General features: G+C 36.0%; 1 protein-coding gene across 1 annotated transcript in view; it reads right to left on the bottom strand.

Annotated features, from left to right (window-relative positions):
- The window catches only part of TMPRSS15 (transmembrane serine protease 15), a gene marked incomplete at both ends in the record, with an annotated part of 120,485 nt that overhangs the window by 9,064 nt on the left and 87,793 nt on the right, over positions 1-23,628 (bottom strand). The window contains 6 exons of the mRNA XM_080919410.1: positions 49-230; positions 7,545-7,731; positions 7,881-7,930; positions 10,984-11,079; positions 20,689-20,821; positions 22,484-22,594. Of these exons, the coding sequence (XP_080775536.1) occupies positions 49-230; positions 7,545-7,731; positions 7,881-7,930; positions 10,984-11,079; positions 20,689-20,821; positions 22,484-22,594 (759 nt within the window). The remainder of the gene's footprint in view (positions 1-48; positions 231-7,544; positions 7,732-7,880; positions 7,931-10,983; positions 11,080-20,688; positions 20,822-22,483; positions 22,595-23,628) is intronic.

The raw sequence follows: 23,628 nt of genomic DNA, 5'->3' as shown, positions 1-23,628 counted from the left end.
CAAGTCTCACTTTGGCATTTAGCACATGGGATGGCTAGGTTCTCTTACCTGTGTAATTTACTTCCAACTCAAGGTGCATCATAGCAATGTCATTGACCTTTCTTCGACTGTCATAATGAGGATTCATGACAATTTGATCGACCACCCTTCTTACTACTTGAGGAGAAGTCAGATTTGATTGCATATGCAGGCCCAGGACTGCTGTCCATCTGGTTGGATCTAGATTTCTTCTGAAGATTATAATAAGAAAATAGTTTCAAGAAATCTCTCTTCCAGAACAGAACTTTCCAGAATATAGCTAGCACACAATGTTTGGACTCTGCAACATTTCCATTCTATAGTATCCCTGATTCCCCTATGGAATGCTTTTGTGAAAGTGATTTTTATTATTTTTTATTTTTATTCGGTATTTGAAAATATCTAGGGATTGACTTTTGCTGTTTTGATGCAGGCATATATATCACATTGTAACATTTAAGTCAAGGTAAGTGTGTACAACTTCTCTAACATTATTTTCTTGTGAAATTTTTCAAAGCACTTTCATTCACCATCTTGAAACACACAATGGCACTGTTATCTGCAGCCACACTGCTCTGACATAGAACACTCACTTCTACCTATGTCCCAGCCTTACATTTTGATTAAGTTTTCTTCCACTCTTCTGTCTGTCCTTCCTCACTTAGTGTTACACACTACTGCATTATTAGTTTCCCGAAGACCACATTTTCTGAACTTGTTTGTGATCCCATTTTAATATTTCAATCCAAATGACAGAAGAAGCTCATTAAATAATGTCATTCTTCTAGATGGTTTCCTTAAACACCTTTTCACATTATATTACTTATTTTTCTATTGCTATAAAAAATGTCACCACAAAGACAACTTATAGAAGGAAAAGTTTGTATCACTTCTGGCTCCAGTGGGACAGATAGAAAAGTCTTCCTGGATATCATTTCATCAGAAAAAAATTCTTTGGGATTTTTTCTTTCTTCACAGATTCTACTACCTTCTAGCCAAAGTATAATTGCTGTTCTGGAGGTTTAACTCAGTGGTGGAACACTTGGCTTGCATAGGCAAAGTCTTCAGATTAATCACAGCTCTGAAGGGGGGGCATAGAGGAAAAGAAAGAATAGAACGAGTAAGAATAGAGGGGAAAAGAGAAGAATAGGTGATGAGATGAGAGGCAGGCAGAGGAAGAAATACTCGTGTAATACAGAAGACAAGTAGACAGGCTGTCAGATAGATAGCAATACCCAATCCTTTGGATGCTACCAGAATGAAGGAATTTTTTGGGGGTGTATATGTGGGCTGTGATTTTGCCAAATTTACCACCATTTATCAAATGTGCTAAAAGCACTTATGTTAGAGTGGAAGAAAAAAGAAAACTTAGAAGGAAGAGGAGAAACATGGATTTCTCACCTGGTGACCTCAAAGACACATAGGAAGTTGGATTAACCAGTCTTATTTCCAAATAGTGGTGTTGGTTCAGGGATTGATGTTTTTGGGAGTGAAGCTAGCAAGAGACTCATGGAAGAGCAAGATGATAGTGAAGAAAATAAAAACAAGTGGGATTTTGTGAGTGTAAACTGAATCCATTCTCTACAAAAAAAAAAAAAAAAAAAAAAATGGCACAAGTTTGTCTAAAGCTCTGCTTTCTTCTAGGAAGAGGTTTTAGACTCTATATTTATCCTTTTCTAAATAAGACGAAAACTCCTGGAAGTATATATAGTCAGTTATAATTTCATGGAGTAAAAATTAAAAGGTTTCTGGAATAGAAATTGATACTAGAGTAAAAAGTCCTTTAAGAATGACAAAGAGTGATTCAGAAAGTACAAAAACATCAGATTAAGTTGAATAGTATTGGCCAAGCTTCAGCAAGTTTTGACTCATGTAATAATTATCACAATTATCCTAGTCAGCATAAACTTGGTTGATGGGGGAATCTACAATACCTGCCAAAGGGGGAAAATAAAGCATGAGAAAGTGGCAGCACTATGAAAAGTAGACAAAGAACACATGCTAGATTTCTATGAATAAATTTAAGTATTGTGTAAGTACAGGAACGCACACATACACACAAACACACACACACACACACACATATGACACTTGGAAAAGCCAAAAAAAATCATTATATCTGCCTGTGCACTGTTCACAGAAAGACAAGGAACCAACTTTACACAATCCACCTTTGTATAGCTTCCAGAATGTCTTTCTACTTATGGTTTTCTTTTACTTAACTCCTCTTTCTTTATCTTCCTCCAGCTCTTTCATATTAATCTATAATTATTGAAATATTTCTGGATTCTACATTAGAAATTTTTTAAATTTACTTTTACATAAGAGATGAGCTTTTCCAGTGATGCTATGAGTTCAAATATCAATAGCATGCTATTATACTTTAAGTATTGTTTCTCTAGAATTTAGATCCATATGTCGATTGACCAGTATCAATAGAGATACATTGTAAGACATAATGTAGAAAGTCTAAATTGGAGGTCTCTGGTTCCTCCCCCAGGAGATTAGTGAAACCCCCTCGATGAAGGTATAGAAAGACTGTAAAGGTCAGAGGAATGGAGGAACCAGGAGATCATGATCAAGTAATCAGGGCTCACATGGGCTCACAGGTACTAAATCAGCAAGTATGAGGCTTTCATGGGTCTCTACTAGGTTCTGTGAGTATATGTTAGGGCTGTTAGTATGGTGTTCTTGTGAGAGTCCTAACAGTTGGACCAGACACATCTTTGATTCGTTTGCTTGCTCTTGGAACTCTAGCCCAACCCCCCCCCCCTTCCGTTGCCTTGTCCAGCCTCAAAAGCCTAAAAAGGGCTTTTACCTTGTCAGATTATATCTTGTTTTGTCCTATTTATCTGTCCTCTTTTGCAGGCCTGCTGTTTTCTGAAGAAGAAACAGAGCGGAAGTGGATCTGGAAGAGTGTAGGTAGGTGAGCGAGTGGGAGAAGTAAAGAGAGAGAAATTGTATTTGCATTGTATTGTTTGAGAGAATAATCTATTTTCAACAAAAATGGCTCAGAAATCATGTATAAATATAACACACATCATTTCCTCTTACTTCCTATTTGTTCTCATCTCTCTCCTCTCAGTAGTGTAGTGATGTCCAAGGCCACACTGTTACCTATTGTCCCCTTAATTCTTCCTTGTGCCTTTATACTTGGGTCTCATTATTACTATATTTCCATCATCTCAGCTGTGTTCCTCCACCTACTGCCATCAATTTCTATTTCTTTTTACAGTGTCATTCCTGTAAAAAGTTTCATCCCCACACATCACCTGATTAGATTACCTCTGTTAGACATTTAGGGGGCTATTAGATGTCCCTCTAAAGAGCTGTTCATCTACTTCTGATGGCCTAAGATTCATCATTTACTCTGTACTTCAGTATCCTGTGTCATTCCTGTTCCTTCAAGAGCCAGGCCAATTGTAGCAAGGATTCTTGAGGTTTCTGAAATAGACCTACAACACTGTTACACCAGAGTGTCTTTGTTCCTAGGCACATATATAATCATATTATCTATCCATTGCTTCTTAGCTGTTCCTTCAAAGAGATCAGACTGAACGTGTGCTTATAATAGTTCGGACCACCTTTCTACCCATCCATGTATTTGTGGTTTAATCTAGTATTTCCATCACGCTGCCTGTGTTGGTTTCATGCATCTTTAGTGCAGACATCATTCTCTAAAACATTTATTTGGATGTTTTCATCTTTTAATATTTAGAGTAAGTTCTACTGGAACAAGAGTTTTGTTGGTCCATATAACACTATCTAGCCCAAATACTCACAACATGCTTAGGACAGGATGAGTTCTTAGCAAATATCACTTTCCTGGAAGAACATATAAAGCATAAAGCAAAGAAATACTCGAAAAGACTGAGTGACTCCTCACCCTCAATTATATCTAAAGCCATATAAACTCATGTGTTTTCCCAAACCTAGGATGAATAAGATTCATCCATGAATTCAAGAGGGTAGATGTTCTCAGCACAGAGACAACTTTGTTGATTGGATACAGAAATGTGTGGGAAATAAAGCTTCAGAGAAGTCAAATAACTGCAAGATATTTGTTACATGCAATTAAAGGACGTGTTAGGAAAGTGTCAGTAGAGAATTTTGAATAAATACAAAGGGTACAGAAGAGCCAACCACTTTATGTGCTGGGTAAAAGCCAGCTAAGGTTGTATAAAACCTAACATATTTGTGGAGTGTTAATTCACTGAATATCTTGATCATGGTTTTTTCCTTTCATTGAGAAATTATTTTTACTGATAAAATTAGTGAATAAAATAAAAATTGGTAGCATGAGTTTATTATTCCATTAAAGAATTTCTAGTATAAATCACTAAAATAATTGGCCAAACTTTCTACCTTTGCCAGTGACATCAAGCAGTATATGGGATTATTTGTAAATTTAATTAGTAAGAGAAATAATTTCTATTAAATGACTAAAGATAGTCAAATGCAAATATTTGGGAACAGTTGTGATTTTTTAATTCTAGTACATCTTACCTTTACTCATTTGTATTCAAACTGAGCTTAGGTGATGTATTGGCTGGTTTTGTGTGTCAACTTGACACAAGCTAGAGTTAATCACAGAGAAGAGAGCCTTGGTTGAGGAAATGCCTCTATGAGATCCAGCTGTAAGGTATTTTATCAACTAGTTATCAAGGGGGATGGCTCAGCACATTGTAGGCAGTGCTATCCTTAGGCTGGTAGACCTAGGTTTTATAAGAAGGCTGAGAAAGCCAGGGGAAGCAAACCAGTAAGCAACATCCCATCATGGCCTCTGTATCAGCTCCTGCTTCCTGACCTGCTTGAGTTCCAGTCCTGACTTCCTTTGGTGATAAACAGCAATGTGGAAGTGTAAGCTGAGTAAACCCTTACTTCCCTTTGTTGCTTCTTAGTCATGATGTTTTTGCAGGAAGAGAAACCCTGAATTAGACAGGTGAAGACATTTTGTATTCTGTCTGATTAAACATGTATTTATAATACACAGAACAGCTTCCTTTATTTCCATACACGTATTCATGATTTATATATATATTATATTGGCATCACTGACCTACAAAAAGTACATCAATGGGACAGATAATTGAAAGATGTCAGTAGTTATGCTCTAGGCGGATGTGACATGCAAAAATCATTTGTTTTGTAAGGATGTCAAACATGAACTCACCAAACTTGATAATCCACCAATGTATAACATCAGAGAGTTATACTGGCGGATGGAGCAATAGCTTGGATGTACTCTGCCATTTGTCTAAGACTTCTGTGAGTCTGCTTTTTAGTTTGTCCTTATTATGGTGCCATTGGAATTTTGGTGGGGGTGGAGTCAATTTTGACCAGGCTCTCTGCATATCTTCCTATATTTCCTGAAAATGACAATTTGTTTGCATACATCCAGTAGCTCTTATTGTCCTTATTGGAAGAAGAGCTTCATTACTCTAACCCAATTGTGTAAATCTTTCTCCCCCATGTTTGAGCCATCCGTTCCTTCTCAGAGTCTCTTGCTGCTAAAAGGAGAATTACTGTAATCCTTCTAGATAAAATTATGGGAGACAATGTCATATTGGCTCTTGGATGTAGGTTATCAATTCTATATCAGGTTCCTGTACATCTTTGTGGAATTTTTCTTTCTTTTTGATTTCATTGGGAAAAGTTAGTAGGTAACTAAAGACTTGACATTCTTTGTGTTGAAGTTGATGAACTGTTTCTTGGGCCCACCACATTTATTTTCACTTTTCCTCCTCATCTTTCCCATGTACTTCCTTTTCCTCTATGACACTGCATTAGAAATTATTACTTTTAAAGAGGGGAAATAAATCCTAGAATTAGACAGGAGTTTTGCTCTTTCTTGTTGAAAAGCAAAGCTATATGTGGAAATTTGTTTTAAATTTTAGCTATCTATACTATTCACTTAGATGCAAACCTGCAAATTAAGTCATTATAATGTACTTAACACAAAAACTTTAAAGCGCAATATGTTTATAACTTAAGGGCTCGCAATGAATGTGGTTTTCCTAGTGATGCTTTGCTAGCAGTAATTATTGACCTAATTAAATAATAATAAAAATTATGCAATAAACATGAGTTCTACATTTTGAAGTGTGTACCTTCTGACTAGATAAAGTGTCATTTTTTTTGTATTGGGAGATATAATAGTTGAAATAATGAATGATTAATATATCTTAATAAGAATTTATACATAATTTTACAAAAAAAGTCATTGAAAAGTTTAGGCCACAAACGGAAACAATATTCTCATGGTAGGGCTTGGAAGCTATACAACCTGAGAAGTTCCTTTGTGTCTATTGAAATGACCTCGTTTGCTAAAGAACCCCTTGTTTAGGCTGGCCTCAAACTTGTGATCCTCCTCTGCCTCTGTCTCCTTCAGCAAATCCTAAAAGATGTTAAAAAAAAAACAAAAAAAACCTTGCTTAGGTAGAAAATCATTTTCTGTAGGTTTTAAGAGAAAATCGCCCAGGACTCATAATGGTGAGTATAAATTGCACAATCAAGTGGGAAAGGATGTTACAGTTAAAAGGGAATGTTAGAGCCAAGCAGTGAGGGCACAGACATTAGGACCAAGAGACAACTTGCAGTTCCATACGAGGTAGCCAAGAGGTCCTGAGAAGAGGCAGGTTCTGAAAATTACGGTCAGTGTCACCAAGCCAGCCAGCCAGCTACATTTCCTGAGACCACAATCCCAATTTCCCAGGAAACATATCTGAGTGCCTTTAAAAAACAAGCAAGCAAGCAAGCAAGCAAACAAACAAACAAAACCCATATTCTTGTTTATAACACAGGCCAATGAAATGTAATCTCCAAGGAAGCCTTTGTCTTTTTCAGGGAGGAGACGCCAGCCTATCCTGTAGACCAGGGGTAACTAACTACCTTTGGTAGATGGCAGTACAGAATAATTTGCAGCACTTCTTACACCTGCCAGGTAACCAGTCAGGCAACTAACACCTGGCAGTCAGTCCTGACTAACAAAAGTTAGTCACGTGGGCTAGGGCTCCACACGTGTCCAGGACACGTGGACAGATGGGCTCCACACTCCTCAGGGGGAAGTTGTCCATACGCAGTACATGGTCACTTCCCCAGTTGGGCAGGGAAACATACACAGAGCATATAGACTGAGAGTTTCTTAGTCTCTGCCAGGCCCCCCCCCCAAAAAAAACCCCAATACATTGTGTAACAATCACCTTAACCTTTGTTGTGTTTATCCTATGGCTCGCTAAAATCTCAGACTATGTCAAGGGCTTTTACTTCTCGTTATACCCTCTCCCTTTCCTAGCTCTCAAAAGTTTCTCTCATGCTTCCTTAATTTGTCAGATTTACTTACTGTCCCTTCAAACACGCACTGCGCTGTGTTTCCTCATAGCTAGATATACATATGATATCTTTATCAGCATGAGAGGGAGAACACAGAGCCACTGTCCCAAGTCAATAGTTGGAGAGCATTTGGCTCACGCTGGTTCTTGAGTTTGAATTACTGACATTTAGTCAGAAGCCCCGTTCGAACTCACCTATACACACAGTGTGCAGCAGACAGCAGCCAGTCATTGCTCACAAGAGAAGCACCGCAGAGCAGCCGGTCTCTAGACCTGTCTCTATAATACAAAGCCACAACCCATGGCCATGCTCCTGCCTGGGCGTCATTTCCACCAACGATCTTTGGGCCAACTTTCTGAGTCACCATTTTTTCTCCACATGCTATCAAAATAATTGAAGAAAAGGATATACCTTATTTTTAGATAATTTATTTGGTCAGGAAAATTAAAGTGATAACAAAATAGCTTCAAGTGACATAAAATTCTGTCTGGGATTTTAAACTGAGGGCTTAAAGGATGACAAATACTTACATTTGTGGTTACATTGCAACAGAATCAAGGAATCTTGGGAGCACTGTAGACTATAACAGAAAAAAAAAAGATTATAGTTTAAAAAAACCATTTAAATCTATGTACCAGATATGAAGTTCAGGAGAGTTGAAATCCACAGAAGAAAATGGCTCCAATGGTCAAACAGGGCCGTGTTTGTATCCTTCCCAGTTTGTGACATGTGATTTTAGGATAATTATTCAGTGCCAATCTGGATGTAATAGAATACAATGTACTGGGATTTCACGAAGATTATGAGAAACACTTGTTGTGGATTTTTATCACGAATTATTTTGATTACAGCAAATTTATATTTCACTACTTTCTCATTTCACTATGACAGGCTGCAGGTTTTTTGTTTTTTGTTTTTGTTTTTTTTTTTTTTAGCAATATTATCACGTCTTTTCTTTTCCTCCTTATTAGCTAGAAAAACTTTTACTTAAAGACACACAGTATTTCTTTTCTCTGGTGCAAAGCATGATTTACTTGGAGAAAGGCACTGAATACTGCCAGTCAGCTTGGGAATTAAATTAATTTCTGAAGAAGTGTGGAAAGGTAATGCATGTCTTGATCCTGCAAAGCAAGAGACGGATCGTTCCGGACGCTATGAGCTTGGCTAGCCCTACGAAGATTGGTAATAACTGAAGCTAACGAACTGTTAATGTATGGATTTACCCTTCAATGCTTTTAGACGGTGGCCATTTGGTGACAGACACAGTAGAAACTAAGACTGCAGGAAAAAGACGAACTGATGAAAATCAGCTTCTGTCTCATCAAGTTCAGGGATGTTCAGTGATGAATCCGTCTGTGAGGCTGTGGAATCTGTTCTGGGAAGTAAATGAGTGACCTGCAGCTTACGTTTATAAAAGCCGCAGATACGTGCATAGAGACTATAAAATAAGGACTATGCATAAACTGCCGAAGCCACGTCACCTATACTTTTGAAATGTGGTTTCTCAAAAGCCCAAAAAAGTTACATTAGAAGGAAAAATGTTTACGAGATGTTACACAATTCGACCAGCAGAGGGCAATATTACACCAGGAATCATAACAATACCACCATTCTGCTTCTGAGGATATCCCACCCATTAAATATTTATATACGTGTGCCCACACGTAGATTTAAATGCTTAACACTTATGTACTTACTTAAATGAGGTGTGCATATTCCTTGGGAAAGGGATAAAAAAAATTACAAAACAGTGCTCTGTGCTCGCTAAATATTTTTAGAGCATTCATGGGAAAGCTTATTTCAAAAAACGATGTGACTGCATTCTATTATCAATATCTTTTAATATATAAGACAACTTCAATAAAATATAAGAAAATGTACTTTGTTAATGATCAGAATTTTTATATACCTCTATATAAGATGCCTCAAAAAAAATCTCAATTAGTTTTCCTTTAATGCCCACTTGTGTTTGAATGAAAAGTAGCTCACGGAAGGTATTATAGGTTACTTTCAACTCCCACACAACCACTTTTCATGCCTACAGCACTCATCAGTAAAGAGCCATGTCCAGAATGGCTTCTAGGACATTGTTACTGACCTTAGAAAGACCAAACAATGCTTAAATATTTTTAATCAAGCACAGAAGCCATTCATTACCATATATATATATATATATATATATATATCCCCTTTTTTCAAATATCTCAAATGTAAATACAACTGTGTGACTAATATTAGTTGAATCTGTCACCTGGTCTCTTTGTAACAGACATGCAGCTGGGTCTTCATGTGGGTCCCCTAACAACTGAAGCAGGTGCTGGCTTGACTTGGTTTCTGGCTCTAGATCCCATTCCTTTGGCTGAACTGCCTTGTTGGGCCTCAATGGGAGAGGATGAAGTTAGTCCTGCTACAGTTTGTTCTGCTAGGATGCTTTGGTATCCAGGTCTATATAGTGCCTCCCTTTCTCCTCAATGGGAAGATCTTGTGAGGAAGGGACTGGGAGCAGAGGAGGGAGGGGGCTGCAACTGGGATGTAAAACGAATTAATAAACTTAGAAAAAATGGAATAATATGGTTCTTCTCTGAAAGAGGCTTTCAGTTTATTTGAATGGTTTTAACACATCTTTCTCTTTCTTACTAATATTTACATCAAGGATTCATAAATAGAATTCTCAATAAACTAGAGAACCATGGAAATGACTTATTAGAAAGGAAGTTGGGAAACCTGTGTGAAAACTTTCAGGTGGTTTGGTTCAACCCCTCCGAGATTCCTATCAGCCAGCAGGGATAGAAAATACTAAGCCCCAAGGTTCTATCATTGAATCTGAATGTAGTCCTCACAAATACTTTGATTACTCGAGCTTTTGGGAGTGCTAATTTTAGGAACAGTGGAATAACCTGATGCTGTTTTAGCATCAAGTCTGTTAAACAGAATGTACTAGTAATAGGATGCTAATTTTTAGAGTGCAGTTTTGATGCCTCCTTGCAGTCATTTCTCATCAGGAGTTTGTCTGCAGTGGAAGACTCAGAGGCCAATTTTATCAATTTCCAACAAAACTCACTAGTGCCTAAATAGAAATTACATAATTTACTATGACATACGTCTGAATGGAAGGATGCTGCTGTTTAATTCTCCATAAAAAGAGTATAAGACAAGACCTAACTTAAAATAGCAAAAATGATATGATGTAGGACTAATTAAATTATTTTAAAATTATATTCATATTTATTTGCTAAGAAAGATAATATTTGATTCCCATGTAACCCCTTGTCCTTTGATGGTTGTCTGAGGAGGTTTTATCCTATTTATTCCCAGGTTTACAATTTATTTTCATGATATTTAGAGCTTTAGAATATGGAAATAAAAATAGTATTATGACATAACATCTCCCTCTCTGTATGCCAGAACATTAATGGCTTGTAGTTTATTAGACTGTCCTATACAAATTAAGATCAAACAATCCTATTAGAAAAAAAGAAAAGCCAGGTGTTTCTTGACATTGCACAAATTAAAGACACTGAACAATTGTCACATGTACGTGGTCAATATGTTGTGCCACTGGCATATTATTGGCTTCAAATATTTTTATCTAGTCCTATGCACCAAATAAAAATAAAATGTCTTCATACTCACCTAGGTGTTAGCACCAAGCTGCCATTAGGGGCTTTGTTTAGTCGCACAAATGGTCCACCTCCAGTAGATAATATTGGCAGTGATGAGTTTGCACTCCTAGAGTAGGGCAAATGGTATGTGAACAGAAGATAAAATTACCAACAATAACACGTCACATTTTAAATTATATAATGATACATAATTTGAAGTAAATTATGTTAATACTTGGGAGAAGCTGAGGGAGGGGAAATTGTGGTCAGGATATATTGTATCAAAGAAGAACCCATTTTCAATATATAGAACATCAAACACTATTATAGACCATTAGCAAAATTATTAGTAATGACATTAAATATAGGCGACTTTTGGGAAATGTCTTTAGTACTTGTTTGACTATCCTACATTATATTACAAAGTCACTACACATTGCTTTTGAAAATCTTATTCCTGTTATGTTTTTTAAAAATTTCTTTTTTTGTGTTATATTGAGTAGATGTGAATAGTTTAATGGATCAGCTTGCATAAAATTCAAATTAAATTTGAATAATAAAAGTAAATGTAGTGCTCATGATTTAAACCTTTCTTTCACCGGGCATAACTCATTTGTCAAGAAAATCAAATCACCTAAGAATTACATAGAGAAATAAGATTTTCAGAGTTTAGCTTTCTAATTTTCTTTTTTTTTTCTGTTATCTTATTAAATTTAAAGTCAAAGCAATCCTAAATCTAAGGTGGACGACATGTGGTTGTGCTGAGGGCCTCTGTAGCCTAGATCTGTTCTTGACAACTGGTGAGTCACCACAGGGTGACAGAAAGACACCTACATGTAAAAAGGCATCAAATCCTCTAGGCTACAACCTGCGGTCTCTGCACCATCTACTGTGCAGCTTAGTGAAGGTTTCTCTTAATTAATTTTACTTGTATGTTAAAATTTAGCTCAACAATTAAATTTCAATCCCAATCTTTTCTTAGTTCTTTTATTCAATCGATACCTTCATATAAAGATTAACACACCAAGAAAACTTTGACTATTTCCAGGTTACATCTTGTTTTACGTGTATTTTAGGCTCATTGTAACTAGTAAGATCTTAATGCACACTATCAAACCTTAAAAAAAATCAAGTACTGACAAAAATGTATTCATATACTTTTATGCAAAATGCTTTTAAAATCTGTACTTTTATCTTTGTTTTTTTTAAAATAGAGTTGTTCAATAAAAAAAAAGATTAAACTATGCCTTTAAATTTAAAAGTCAGTGGGAAGAACATGGAAAGGGGAGGAGTAATGATTAAAAATGATACAACATGCATGTGGGAAATCCTCAGCCTCATCATCATTGTCATCATCACCATCATCATCATTTTTGCCTCTCAATTCTAGGTATATTTGCTTTACTGTTGCCTATGTTTGTTAGGAGACAATGTGGTTGTCTTTATCTCCTGAAATAACATGTTTTCTAGCTGCCATTTCCAGAGTATTTAATTTCTCCCATGGATGATAGCAAACAACAATGGTGTACTTGGTTGAACAGGAAAAGGGCCAGAAGCACCCAAAATTCTTAAAATCAATAAAAGAAAAATGTTCAAAGGGTAGTTCCTCTTCTTTCCAAACCTTTAACAGACTTAACATTTGTTTGGTGCCTTCCAGTCACTGAACAGGGAGTTGGGAAAATAGATTCTCTGTCTAATGCCCAAGAATTTCACTTTCATTTGATAAGTAGACAAATGAAATAAAAGGACACAATGTCATCAATCTTCCTTTAATAAACTATCAAATAGATTTACCGAAACAAAGACAAGCCTTGCCATTGTTATTGTTGGATTTTATACTATGTTCTCCAACCACATGAGTAGAAGAATTATTTCATTTAAATACCTATATGCAAGGTATTTGCTGAAGCTTAGAAAAAAGGGCAGAATTGGATGTAGAAGGTTAAGGATGCTTGAATCATAAAATTATTTATCAACAGAAACACAATTTTGTGAGAGCAACTGTAAATCAAGAGCTCTAAATTTTATCAACGTGTGGCTTCTGGTAGGTCTCATCACACCAATGTAAAGTATCAGGCCTCCTGAACATTGGGGGCTTTATTTGTTCATTTTGGCTTCAGGCTTCAGTACTGCAACTGGTTAGTTCAATTCCATGGTGGGAGGGTAAAGTCCATGATGATAATTACTCTCTAATTTCTCTTGAGACCTCTTTCTTCTCCTGTTTACTCAAATTACAGTTCCTTAGTCTTCCTATGGTTTGCTACCTTTGAGCAATTTTCTAGGTAGTTTTCTAGGTCTCTTATCTGTCAGGAGACATTGGCACAGTGCTTTGTCAACAGTAGCAGCTGTCACTCTAGAAATTTAAACATTGGAGCTATAAACTACCAAGGACCACTTTAGATCAATGGGATGAGAAAGTCAGGTTGCTGGCCCAGCATGGTGCTGTAACAAATCTTTCAAATGACCCTGATATCTGCTATAAAAAGGGAACATGGTTACAAGCTTGATTTATCAGAGTAACAAAAGGTTCTGTCTTTTTGTTGCAACTTGATTTCTGACTATTTGAATCTGTTTGACTTAATGCATAACATGAAGAACACCAAGACTCCTTTATTAAAATGTGTTGCAAGCATTTGGATATTAAAAAATTCAATTTCTCTGCCCTTTTTCTGTTCCTTTGAAGTTTCTTTAAGGTAGGTCCTAAAGGAACCTAACAGTATCTGTAGAAATCTAAATGAAAATTAAAAAAAATATTTAATTATAATTTTCATAAATGTTGTCATTCACTTATTACATGTCTGCTATTGGTGATACATGGTGAGACTGTGCTAAATGACTTTAACACATGTATTCTGAAACAAAGGAAGCCTAGAGAATGACCTTTAGGAATAATAGGTACTCTGAGTTTGATGATTTTCTTCTACCTACTCCTCTTGGGTGTATCTGTTTCATTCTGTTCTAGAGTTTTCAGCTGTTCTGCCAAGCTGCTAGTGTATGCTCTCTACGGTTTCTTCTTGGAGGCACTCAGAGCTATGAATTTTCCTCATAGTTCTGCTTTCATCGCATCCCATAGGTTTGGGTATGTTGTGCCTTCATTTTCATTAAATTATAACAAAATTCTTAATTTCTTCATTGACCAAGTTATCATTGAGTAGCAAATCTTTCAGCTTCCATGTGTATGTAGACATTTGTTGTTTTTGTTGTTATTGCAGGGCATCCTTAGTCCATGTTGATCTGATAGGATCAATAGGAATATTTTGGTCTTCTTGTATCTATTGAGGCCTGTTATATTATGGCAATTTTGGAGAAAGTACAGTGAGTTTCTGAGAACAAGGTATATTCTTTTGTTTTAGGATAAAATGATCTATAGATGTCTGTGAAACCCATTTAGTTCATAACTTCTGTTAGTTTCACTATGTCTCTGTTTAGTTTCTGCTTCCATGATCTGTCCATTGATGAGAGTAGGATATTGAAGTGTCCCACATTATTGTCTGTCATGCAATATATGCTTTGAGCTTTACTAGAGTTTCTTTTATGAATGTGGGTGCTTTTGTACTTGGAGCAGAGATTTTCAGGATTAAGAATTCATCTTGGGAGATTTTTTTTCTTTGATAGGTAAAAAGTGTCCTTCCTTATCTTTTTGATAACTTTTGGTTGAAATATATTTTATTTGATTTTAGAATGGCTACTCCAGCTTGTTTTTTGGGACCATTTGCTTGTAAAGTTTTTCTGAGGTAGTGGCTGTCTTTGTCACTGAGATGAGTTTCTTGTATGCAGCAAAAAGCTGGATCCTGTTTATGTATCCAATCTGATAGTCTAAATCTTTTTATTGGGGAATTGAGTTTATTGATTTTAAGAGATATTAAGGAATAGTACTTGTTGTTATATGGTATTTGAGAGTTTTGTTGGATATAGTAACCTGGGCTGGTATTTGTATTCCCTTAGGGTCTGTATGAAGTCTATCAAAGAAGCTGTCATCCTGAGTGAGGTAACACGGTCACAAAAGAACACTCATGGTGTGCACTCACTGATATGCAGACACTATCCAAAAATCTCTGAATAACCAAGAAACAATTTAAAGACCTTATGAAGCTCAAAAAGAAGGAAGGTCAGAATGTGGATGCCTCAGTCCTTCTTAGAAGGGAGAATAAAGCACTCACAGGAAGAAATACTGAGACAAAGAGAGAAGCATGGATTAAAGAAAAGTCATCCAGAGACTGCTTCACCTGGGGATCTACTGCATATGCAGCCACCAACCCAAGCTCTATTGCTGCTGCCAAAAAGTGCTTACTGGCAGAAGCCAGATATGGATATCTCCTCAGAGGCTCTTCCAGTGTCATACAGACACAGTTAAGGATGCTTTCAGCTAACCATTGGACTGAACATGGAGTCCTCAATTAAAGAGCCAAAGAAAGAACTGAAGGAGCTGAAAGGGTCTACAACCTCATGGGAAGAATAACATTATCAATCAACCAAACCCTCCAGAATTCCCAGAGATTAAAAGACCAGTCAATGTGTACACATGGAGAGACAGACACATGGCTCCAGTTGCATATGTAGCAGAGGATGGCATTGTCTGGCATTAGTGGGAAAGGAGGCCTTTGGCTCAGTGAAGGTTTGTTTTCTAGTTGTAGGTGAATGCCAAGGCACTGAGGTGGAGAGGGTGGTTGGGACAGGGAGCAACTTCATGGAAACAAGTGGAGGGCAAGGGGAGCTGGGAGTAGGGGGAAAGAGGATAACATTTGAAATGTAAATACGGAGACTATCCAATAAAAAAATTAAACAAGAATAGTAGACACATGCTCTTCCCTTAGGGTTCTCAAAAATGATGTTCCATGGTGACATTGGTGCTGTCTAGAGAGGTAGTAGAAATTATGTATTCACATGGATAAAGGAAACATATCACTTTTTTTCCTATGTGATTCAGATGAAAATAAGATGAAGAAGCAAAGCATATTTAATTATGTTGTTAGGTTCACAGAGTCTTGCTATGTATCCCAGGTTGATTTTATTCATCCCAGGTTAACCTTGGGCTTTCAGTACACTTGTTGAGTATTGAATTGAGTCTTGAGTACTATGTTTGTGGGGATTCAGCATCATATCATCTTCAGTTTGCTAGAAAACAGTGTAACTTTTCAACAAAATCTATAATATTCACATGCACACATTTTCATATTTAATATTGACATCACAATCCTAAAAGTATTTAACAGAGTTTCCAGTTCATCATTTTATTTCCATTTGGGAACTTAATTAGAAGTAGATTGTGCAGATTTAAAATCCTGCCAGTGTAAGTTTATCCTTTCTCCCCAGAAATGATTCTGGTTCACAATAAATAGTATACAAAGCAACAAAAGTTTAAGAGATGCTATTGATTAACACAGGACAAAATAATAAACAATACTTGGAAAGTAAGAGATCAGCCACTCTACGTGATGTCATTATTCATTTTTGAAAAATAATCCTCAGTGTATACACTGAATCAAGAGGACCAGAATTGCACATCACAGAGAAACAATCTTTGATGATTGCAATTAGTTTAAAATCTTTGTAATAATTTCCAGACGTGTTCATTTTGAGAACTCCAAAGCCCATTCCCACAAGTGTTTAAAATGACTATAGATTTAGTGTCACAATGTTCACCATATATTGCTTTACTCTGCTTACAGAGTAGTGTCTCCTAGCAACCTATTTCCAAACCATTATTATAAATTTTATGGCTTATATACCCTTAAAAGGCTCTCCTGACTTCAGAAAAATTCTCTTCTATGTAAGACGAGAAGCATATACTTACAAACATTATTACTTTTTAGGTCACAGATGGGGTATAAAAATATACTTATAATGGAATTCTTGGGAGAGAAAAAGAGGATATCCCTAGGCTGCTTCGATGGTATTCAGTCTTCAGGCCCTTTTCTTAGGCCCTGCTTAGGTTGCCTCTCTTTTGTCTTGTTACTCAGACTGCATTTGCTGAGATAATGATTCTTCCCTGCAGCAGGAGCTTAGGTAGAGATGTTTTAAGCCTCTGGACACACTGAAGCTGAAGGAATAATAATGCAGACTGCAAATAGTGCAGTCCAACACTGTAGCTCATTTCACACCCCAAAAGGTTTAAGCAATGAATAGAGCCAGGTGGGATTAAGTTAAAAAGGCTTTCAGAGAATGAAAGTCCTTCTCTTCTGATTGGAGGGTAAGAAGGGGATTGATTTGGCAGGGCAGAGTTCAGGGCTTTTATAGATGGGATTGGTGGACAGAAGTGAGAGTCAGAAACTAAGTTTCTCACTCTGAGGGTCTCAGCAGTGGGCAGATATGTAACACCATGTCATATTTTAATTGCAATCTCATCCATTTACTTTATGTAAAGCAACAGACCTATCACTCACCTAAGAAAACTTCTCAAGAGTAGGTAAACATATTGAATTTTAGACTTTTTTTTAATGCACTCAGGTTTTAAGGTTTGGTACACATGCACAGAAGCAAAGAAATGTCAATAGAAAAGTTATCTTGACCCAAATCAATCCTTTCTTTGTGCAAGGTACCATACTTACAGAAAGGGAGAAATCAATGGGTCAGTCTTGCACGTTGTTATCTTACAGACATAATAGTGTTTGGATGAAAAACTGTTGGCTCTTCAGCCAATAATGTGGCTGAGTGATGATGCTTTCAGGAGCTTGTCAAGGAGGTAGGGTCCTCCATGGATACTATTTTGAGTACTTTGTGCAGCATAGATCTACTTTAATTCTATTCTCCCAAGTGTTACTGGTTTTATTTTAATTAAATTTATTTATTTATGTTTTTCTTTATTGTGCACATATTTGTGGGTGTTTGTGTATATTTGTGTGTGTGTGTGTGTGTGTGTGTGTGCATATGTCTAAGCCAGATGACCAATGTACACCCAGTCAAATTATCTCTATACTGTTTTAGTTCTTGAGTTAAAACTTGTTGGCATTCCTTGCCTATGTCCCTTGACCAGCGCATAAGGCAATGATTGATCAGAGATGAATGTTGGGAAGCTGTTGAACTACGGCAGCTCATTAGCTCCTCACTTCTTTTTAATTAAAGCATCCTTAATTTTAAAGCAGAAGAAAATGGGTGCAAATTGTATGTCAGGTAAATTACATGCTTTTAGTAGAGTGTAACATTTGCTGAAATTATTTCAGTAGTCATTTTAATAGAGTAAAAAGAATTTTTCCAAAAACCTGTTCAGAGCTTTCCCCCCTCCACCACACTGTCTCTGTCTGTTTGTCTCCCCCTCCCCATCTCTGTATGTGTGTATACATGCACTTACCAAGCTATCAATCAATCAATCAATCAATCAATCAATCAATAAAATGGGTAAAAGTATCATTTATTTACCAGATGTAATTGTTGTCTTAGAGGCTTACTGCTGAATAAGTTCACCAGTTCTAGTTCTTTCCGAATTCTGGCTGGCTGGTTCAAATCAGCTGTTCTGGCCTAAACTCCTCTCCAAGCTGACTGATTCATCTATTGACTGGATTGCTCTACTTGACCCCCGAACTAAGTCTGGCAATTTTTTCTGATCTTCTGGCTCCTTCTCAGTCTCTGGATCTTTCTGTCTTCATCTGCAACTTGTCTCTGTAAAACTTCTTGTAAAAACTGCCTCCCCATTTCTTCCCTCCCCTCCTCCTCCTCACTCTCTGTGTCCATGTGTGTTTAAAGTTGTAGTGAGGTAAAGCTTTGACTACATAGTTGAAAATTATCGGGACACTGATTGACAGTACCTCAGCTTAAAGAAGAACACTGATACAAGTCTTGTCTTACCCAGCTTTGAGAAGGAGAGAATAAAAAAGACTTGTCTGGCATGTAAGGTATTGATATATTGCACAAGACTCTTAGAAGGGCTAGCAACGTCCTCCCAAAATGTCTAATTGAGAAATAAGTGACTAGTTCTACTTCCTATTTACTATTTTTAAATATTAATTTTAATAATTTTACTAGGCAAATCTCATGTGCATGAATTTGGGCTGAAACTTTTGGAAACTCCCCATTACCTTTAGCATTGCTCTCACCTCAATGAACAAACAAAATCAAGCAACCAATCAAAACAAACAAACAAACAAACAATCAAACAAATTGTTCTTACTTTCATCAAAGACATAACATTCTTATCCAAAGTCCCTTTTACTTATGGATGAAGTGGAATTAAGATGTTTAATAAAAAGGAGTAAAAACTGATGAAATCTTCCTCATGGGGTTTATTCAAGTCTGTGGGAAATTGCAGGTCACACCGAATCTGCATAAACAACCTTAAGAGAGCACAGCCCCCACTTAATATGTTGGATCTTAAATTATTTCCTCCTGTGCCAAACACATCACTTGAACACACACTACTTTTTTTTTTTTTTTTTTTTTTTTAGGATTTCCAAATGCCAGTCTAGACGACTCTCGTTAATGCTGTAATGTCCTTTCAGTTATTAAAGCACTACAGAGACTAATAAGTGTGGATAGAAACAAAGATTAACATCTTTTCACAAATTAACTGTATCATTTCAGAAGAAAGCAAGTAACTGGCCTTTGTCAAAAATGTGTCTAAGACAATAGACTGCATAACTTATTTTCTATACTGGAGGACCCTGTCTCTTGATCACCATGGCTCACAGCAAGAACTGTGATCCACAGGAAATGAGGTCAATGGACCAGACAGTAAAGTCTGGCTGGGGATGAGATAACATATCAACAATAGGACTCAGCATTGTAGAACTGATTTATATTCACTCAACTCAAACCAGTCCCTTGAAAGCCTTTGCTGATACGCCCTAATTGACTTCAAGTCTCCTCTACCACACTTTTAAACAGTATACAGTGATTTTCTGTTGATATGTTTAATCCCAACATATAAATATGTAAAACTAAGTCATAATTTACTCATTCATGTTCTTGATTTAATATTATTGCTAATGCTTTTATTTCTGAACCAGGAATAATCAAAATATACAAAGTTTAACTGCACTAAAGACACACATTCATTCTTGTACATTGTATTTTGCATCTGAAAAAAAATCACTTCATCTCACATACTGAATTCAAGGTTAATTTGTTAATTAAGTAAATGTTTTTTGTGTTCAGTTTTTGAAATTAAAATTGCATCATCTCTCCCTTCTCTTTCATTCATTCTAATGCTCTCATATACACTTCCTTTCTTTCTTTCACATTCATGATCATATATATATATATATATATATATATATATATATGTATGTATGTATGTATATATCAAACTGAGATGTTGATCACTTTGACTTTCATAAGCAAAACAAGCGTATGCATTTTCTAAAAAAGAATTGAAATTTGATTTACAAATCATAGCATGAATGTTTCTTGCATTTATAACCCTGGAGCAATTTCAAACAGTCTGGTTAAAATGAACGGCTTATGGATGGTAAAAACTCAGTAATTCTAGATATTCAGAGGCCCTGGTTTGGGAACAAGGTAAACTCATCAGTACCTTCAGCTTCAGTTGGTTATAGTAGCAAATAAACTATAAATCCAATAATCAAATCCCAAAACTTTGTTGTCCTCGGATCTTTACATGTGCAACCTGGCCCATTTTCTTTTTCCCTCCCTCCCTTCTTCCCTCCCTCTCCCCCAACTCCCATACACACACACACACACACACACACACACACACACACACACACACACGCATGCACGCACAAGCACACACACCAAGTATTATTAATAATAAAAGATAAGAAAGTAGATTATGATAACTTACCCTAATCCCAGAAGATGGCAAACTTCATTTGAAATTTGTGTGGTCCAGTGCTCAGCACAAGCTATATGCCATATGCTATGGATATTGAACTGTACCAACCCATTGTTGCTCCTTGTGCCATTGATAAAACGCACTAAAAATGTAGAGAATTGAATGGTGGTTACAAGAAACAGGGCCTGAGGAAGATTACGGTGTATTTCTCAAAGAGAAAAACACCCATCTATCCTGGAGGAAGAAGCTTTTTGTGACCAAGTGCACAGTCCAAATATGTTGAGTAGTTACTATTAAATACTAAAATAATATATAAATAAAAAAATAAATAAATGAATAAATTTCAACCTACCTCATCATGTCATTATTAAGCACCCGAGGTGTTGTTTCCATTGATTAGCTAGGTTTGTTCATTTCACATTGTATGCATAATGTGAAATGTCACTTTGTATCCCAAGAAAGTTATACCGTTTTAAAAATTTTAATGGAATTTAAAAATACTAAAAAGTACATAGAGATTGTTAAGGATATTTTGTTATATAGCATATCATCTTGATTGAATTTATGGAGGAATGGTAGCCTTACTGAAAAGATGCTCATACTTAAAAGTTAGATTAGCAATTAATTGTAATTTTTGAAGAGTTTCTTGGGAGATATGACTTGAAAAATCTAAATTGAGATGATGTTATTTTGTGTTTTTCTATGACTATAAAATGAGCAAAAGCAAAACGTGTAAGTTTATTTCCCAGAAAATGAATAAAAGAATGTTGAATATTTTGCTATTTACTAAAATTTATTTATGAAAAGCCTTGCTTATAAACTTATAAGCTAGAAAGGGGAAAAATGAAATGCAGGAGAAAGCTCATGTATTTTGTACATTTATACTGCCTCCAGCAATGTACATTTTTTGGCTGTATGTTCTCTTTAATTGTGCTCTTCCCACAATCTTTCAAACATTCTTCAGAGAATATTATGCCCAGGCAGGGGTTCAAGCTAAGCTTGTTGTCAAGGTAATTCTCAGTGATGGCAGTCCGACCTACAAACTCCATGCTGTTATTGTTTTCAGTTTATTCTCTCATTGAAGGAGTTTGATGTAGAATTAAACAGACTAAGAATAAAAAAACATCCTTAGCACTTGTGAGGCATGTATTCTTTGACAGTTGCTTAGTTTCTTCAAAACTCAGTTTCTTCAGGGCTAAATCAAGTTAGGTATTAATGTGGGACTCTTGTCTTCATGCTTATTTATATTGCAATGCACATAATATATAATACTGCTTTTAGAAATAAAATTAAAATTAAAATTATATTCAATAAAATAATATATTATTCCTATTACTCTTGAGTCAAGAATTGAGGACTTGGCTTCAAAACAATCAAAGCAGAAGAAGTAGAAGACACTTAAGAACTTAAAATACAAAGAGCCCAAACCAAAGGGGTCAATAAAAATATGTATTTAGATGCTCTTTTGGAAGGCAATAAGCAAAATAGCATAAGAAATGAGCCAGGTACAATGGTGTCCAGTTTGGTTATAATTTTGTCTTTGATATTAATGTTTTCTGGCTGAATCTTTTTTTCCCTAGAATTAGTTATTACATGTAACCAAGCTTAACAAGCAACATACACAAACTAAAGGTCTATATATGAGTTTTACTACAAACCACAATGGTTTCGAAGCTCATCTTGGGAGAGCAGTTCACATTCTTCAACCCTTGCAATGTAAAGATATATAATCTTCCTTTCATGCTTGGAGGATCTAATAACAAAGTTGACCTAACACAAGCATTTGTACGAAAAGAAGACATACCACAATGTGCTTCATCTGAGCCATCACTACAGTGCCGATAGCTATCACAGAGATTCCCCCTCGGGATGCAGTTTCCGTCTTTGCACTGAAATTCGTCATCTTGGCAGGGCTCTGTTCATTTTAAAGAGAAAAATATATAAATGAATAATACAAAAGTTTGAGGTTTCTGAATATCCACTCCACTTATGGCCCTTTAAACATCAGACGTTTGCTGCAGCACTTGAAGGAAGAAGTTTGATGTGAAAAACCGCCAAAATTTCTTACCAAGATTGCTTCAGAAACAGTACTGAAGGTCTATATTTGGCTTAAATTAATATAGATTAAACCTTGGTCATCTTTTTTTTTTTTTAATGCATCTGGGAAAGTTCCACGAGGGAGCTGAGGTTGTTCTTAAAATGACCCAACTTTACAGATCTCAGATATGGCTGGGAGGTACCTCTGTCAAAGAGACTTATCCTCACTTACAAAGATATTTATGACAAGAGGAGCTCTATCTAGATTGTATATAACATACATACTCTGTAACTGCACAGCTGTGTATGGAGACACTTAACACATTATGTTCGATAGACAATCTGAAAGTGGAAACAAAACCCTCTGCTAACAAGAAGATTCAGGAGACCTCTACTTTGCAAGCAACTAGCAAATATATATTGAAATCAAAATTATATCATCATATTAAAGTGGATTGATTTTACTTAGGTATTCATTAGAAGAATATCATAAATTAAAAAAGAGAACTTTCCCATAGAAAAAGTTACTCCGAATTAACTATTCATTTGTCATTTATGTGTGTGTGTGTGTGTGTGTGTGTGTGTGTTGTGTACACATATGGTACAGTGTCACTAATCATAAATACAAATAAAACAAAGGAAAATGTTGACCTTTTGACAAAGGTAATGAAAAGTAGGCATCATAAGCCTGGATCTCCTCTAGAAACAATTGTTCTGTATTAGCAAGTTACACAATATTTGAGGAAGGTGGGGGTCAACTTTTACTGATTTTTTTCATATATGTATGAAAATAACAAAATTTATACATGTATAAAACTCCAATATCTCTGTAATTTTCTATAGTTATTCTCTCTCCTTACAAATTTTTATTCTCATACTCATTAATTTTTGGATGCAAATCCAACCTGAACG

Source organism: Micromys minutus, assembly GCF_963924665.1.
Source record: "Micromys minutus genome assembly, chromosome: 7".
Taxonomy (NCBI): domain Eukaryota; kingdom Metazoa; phylum Chordata; class Mammalia; order Rodentia; family Muridae; genus Micromys; species Micromys minutus.
The sequence above is the reverse complement of the archived record's forward strand: the minus strand, read 5'-3'. Positions and strand labels throughout refer to the sequence as shown.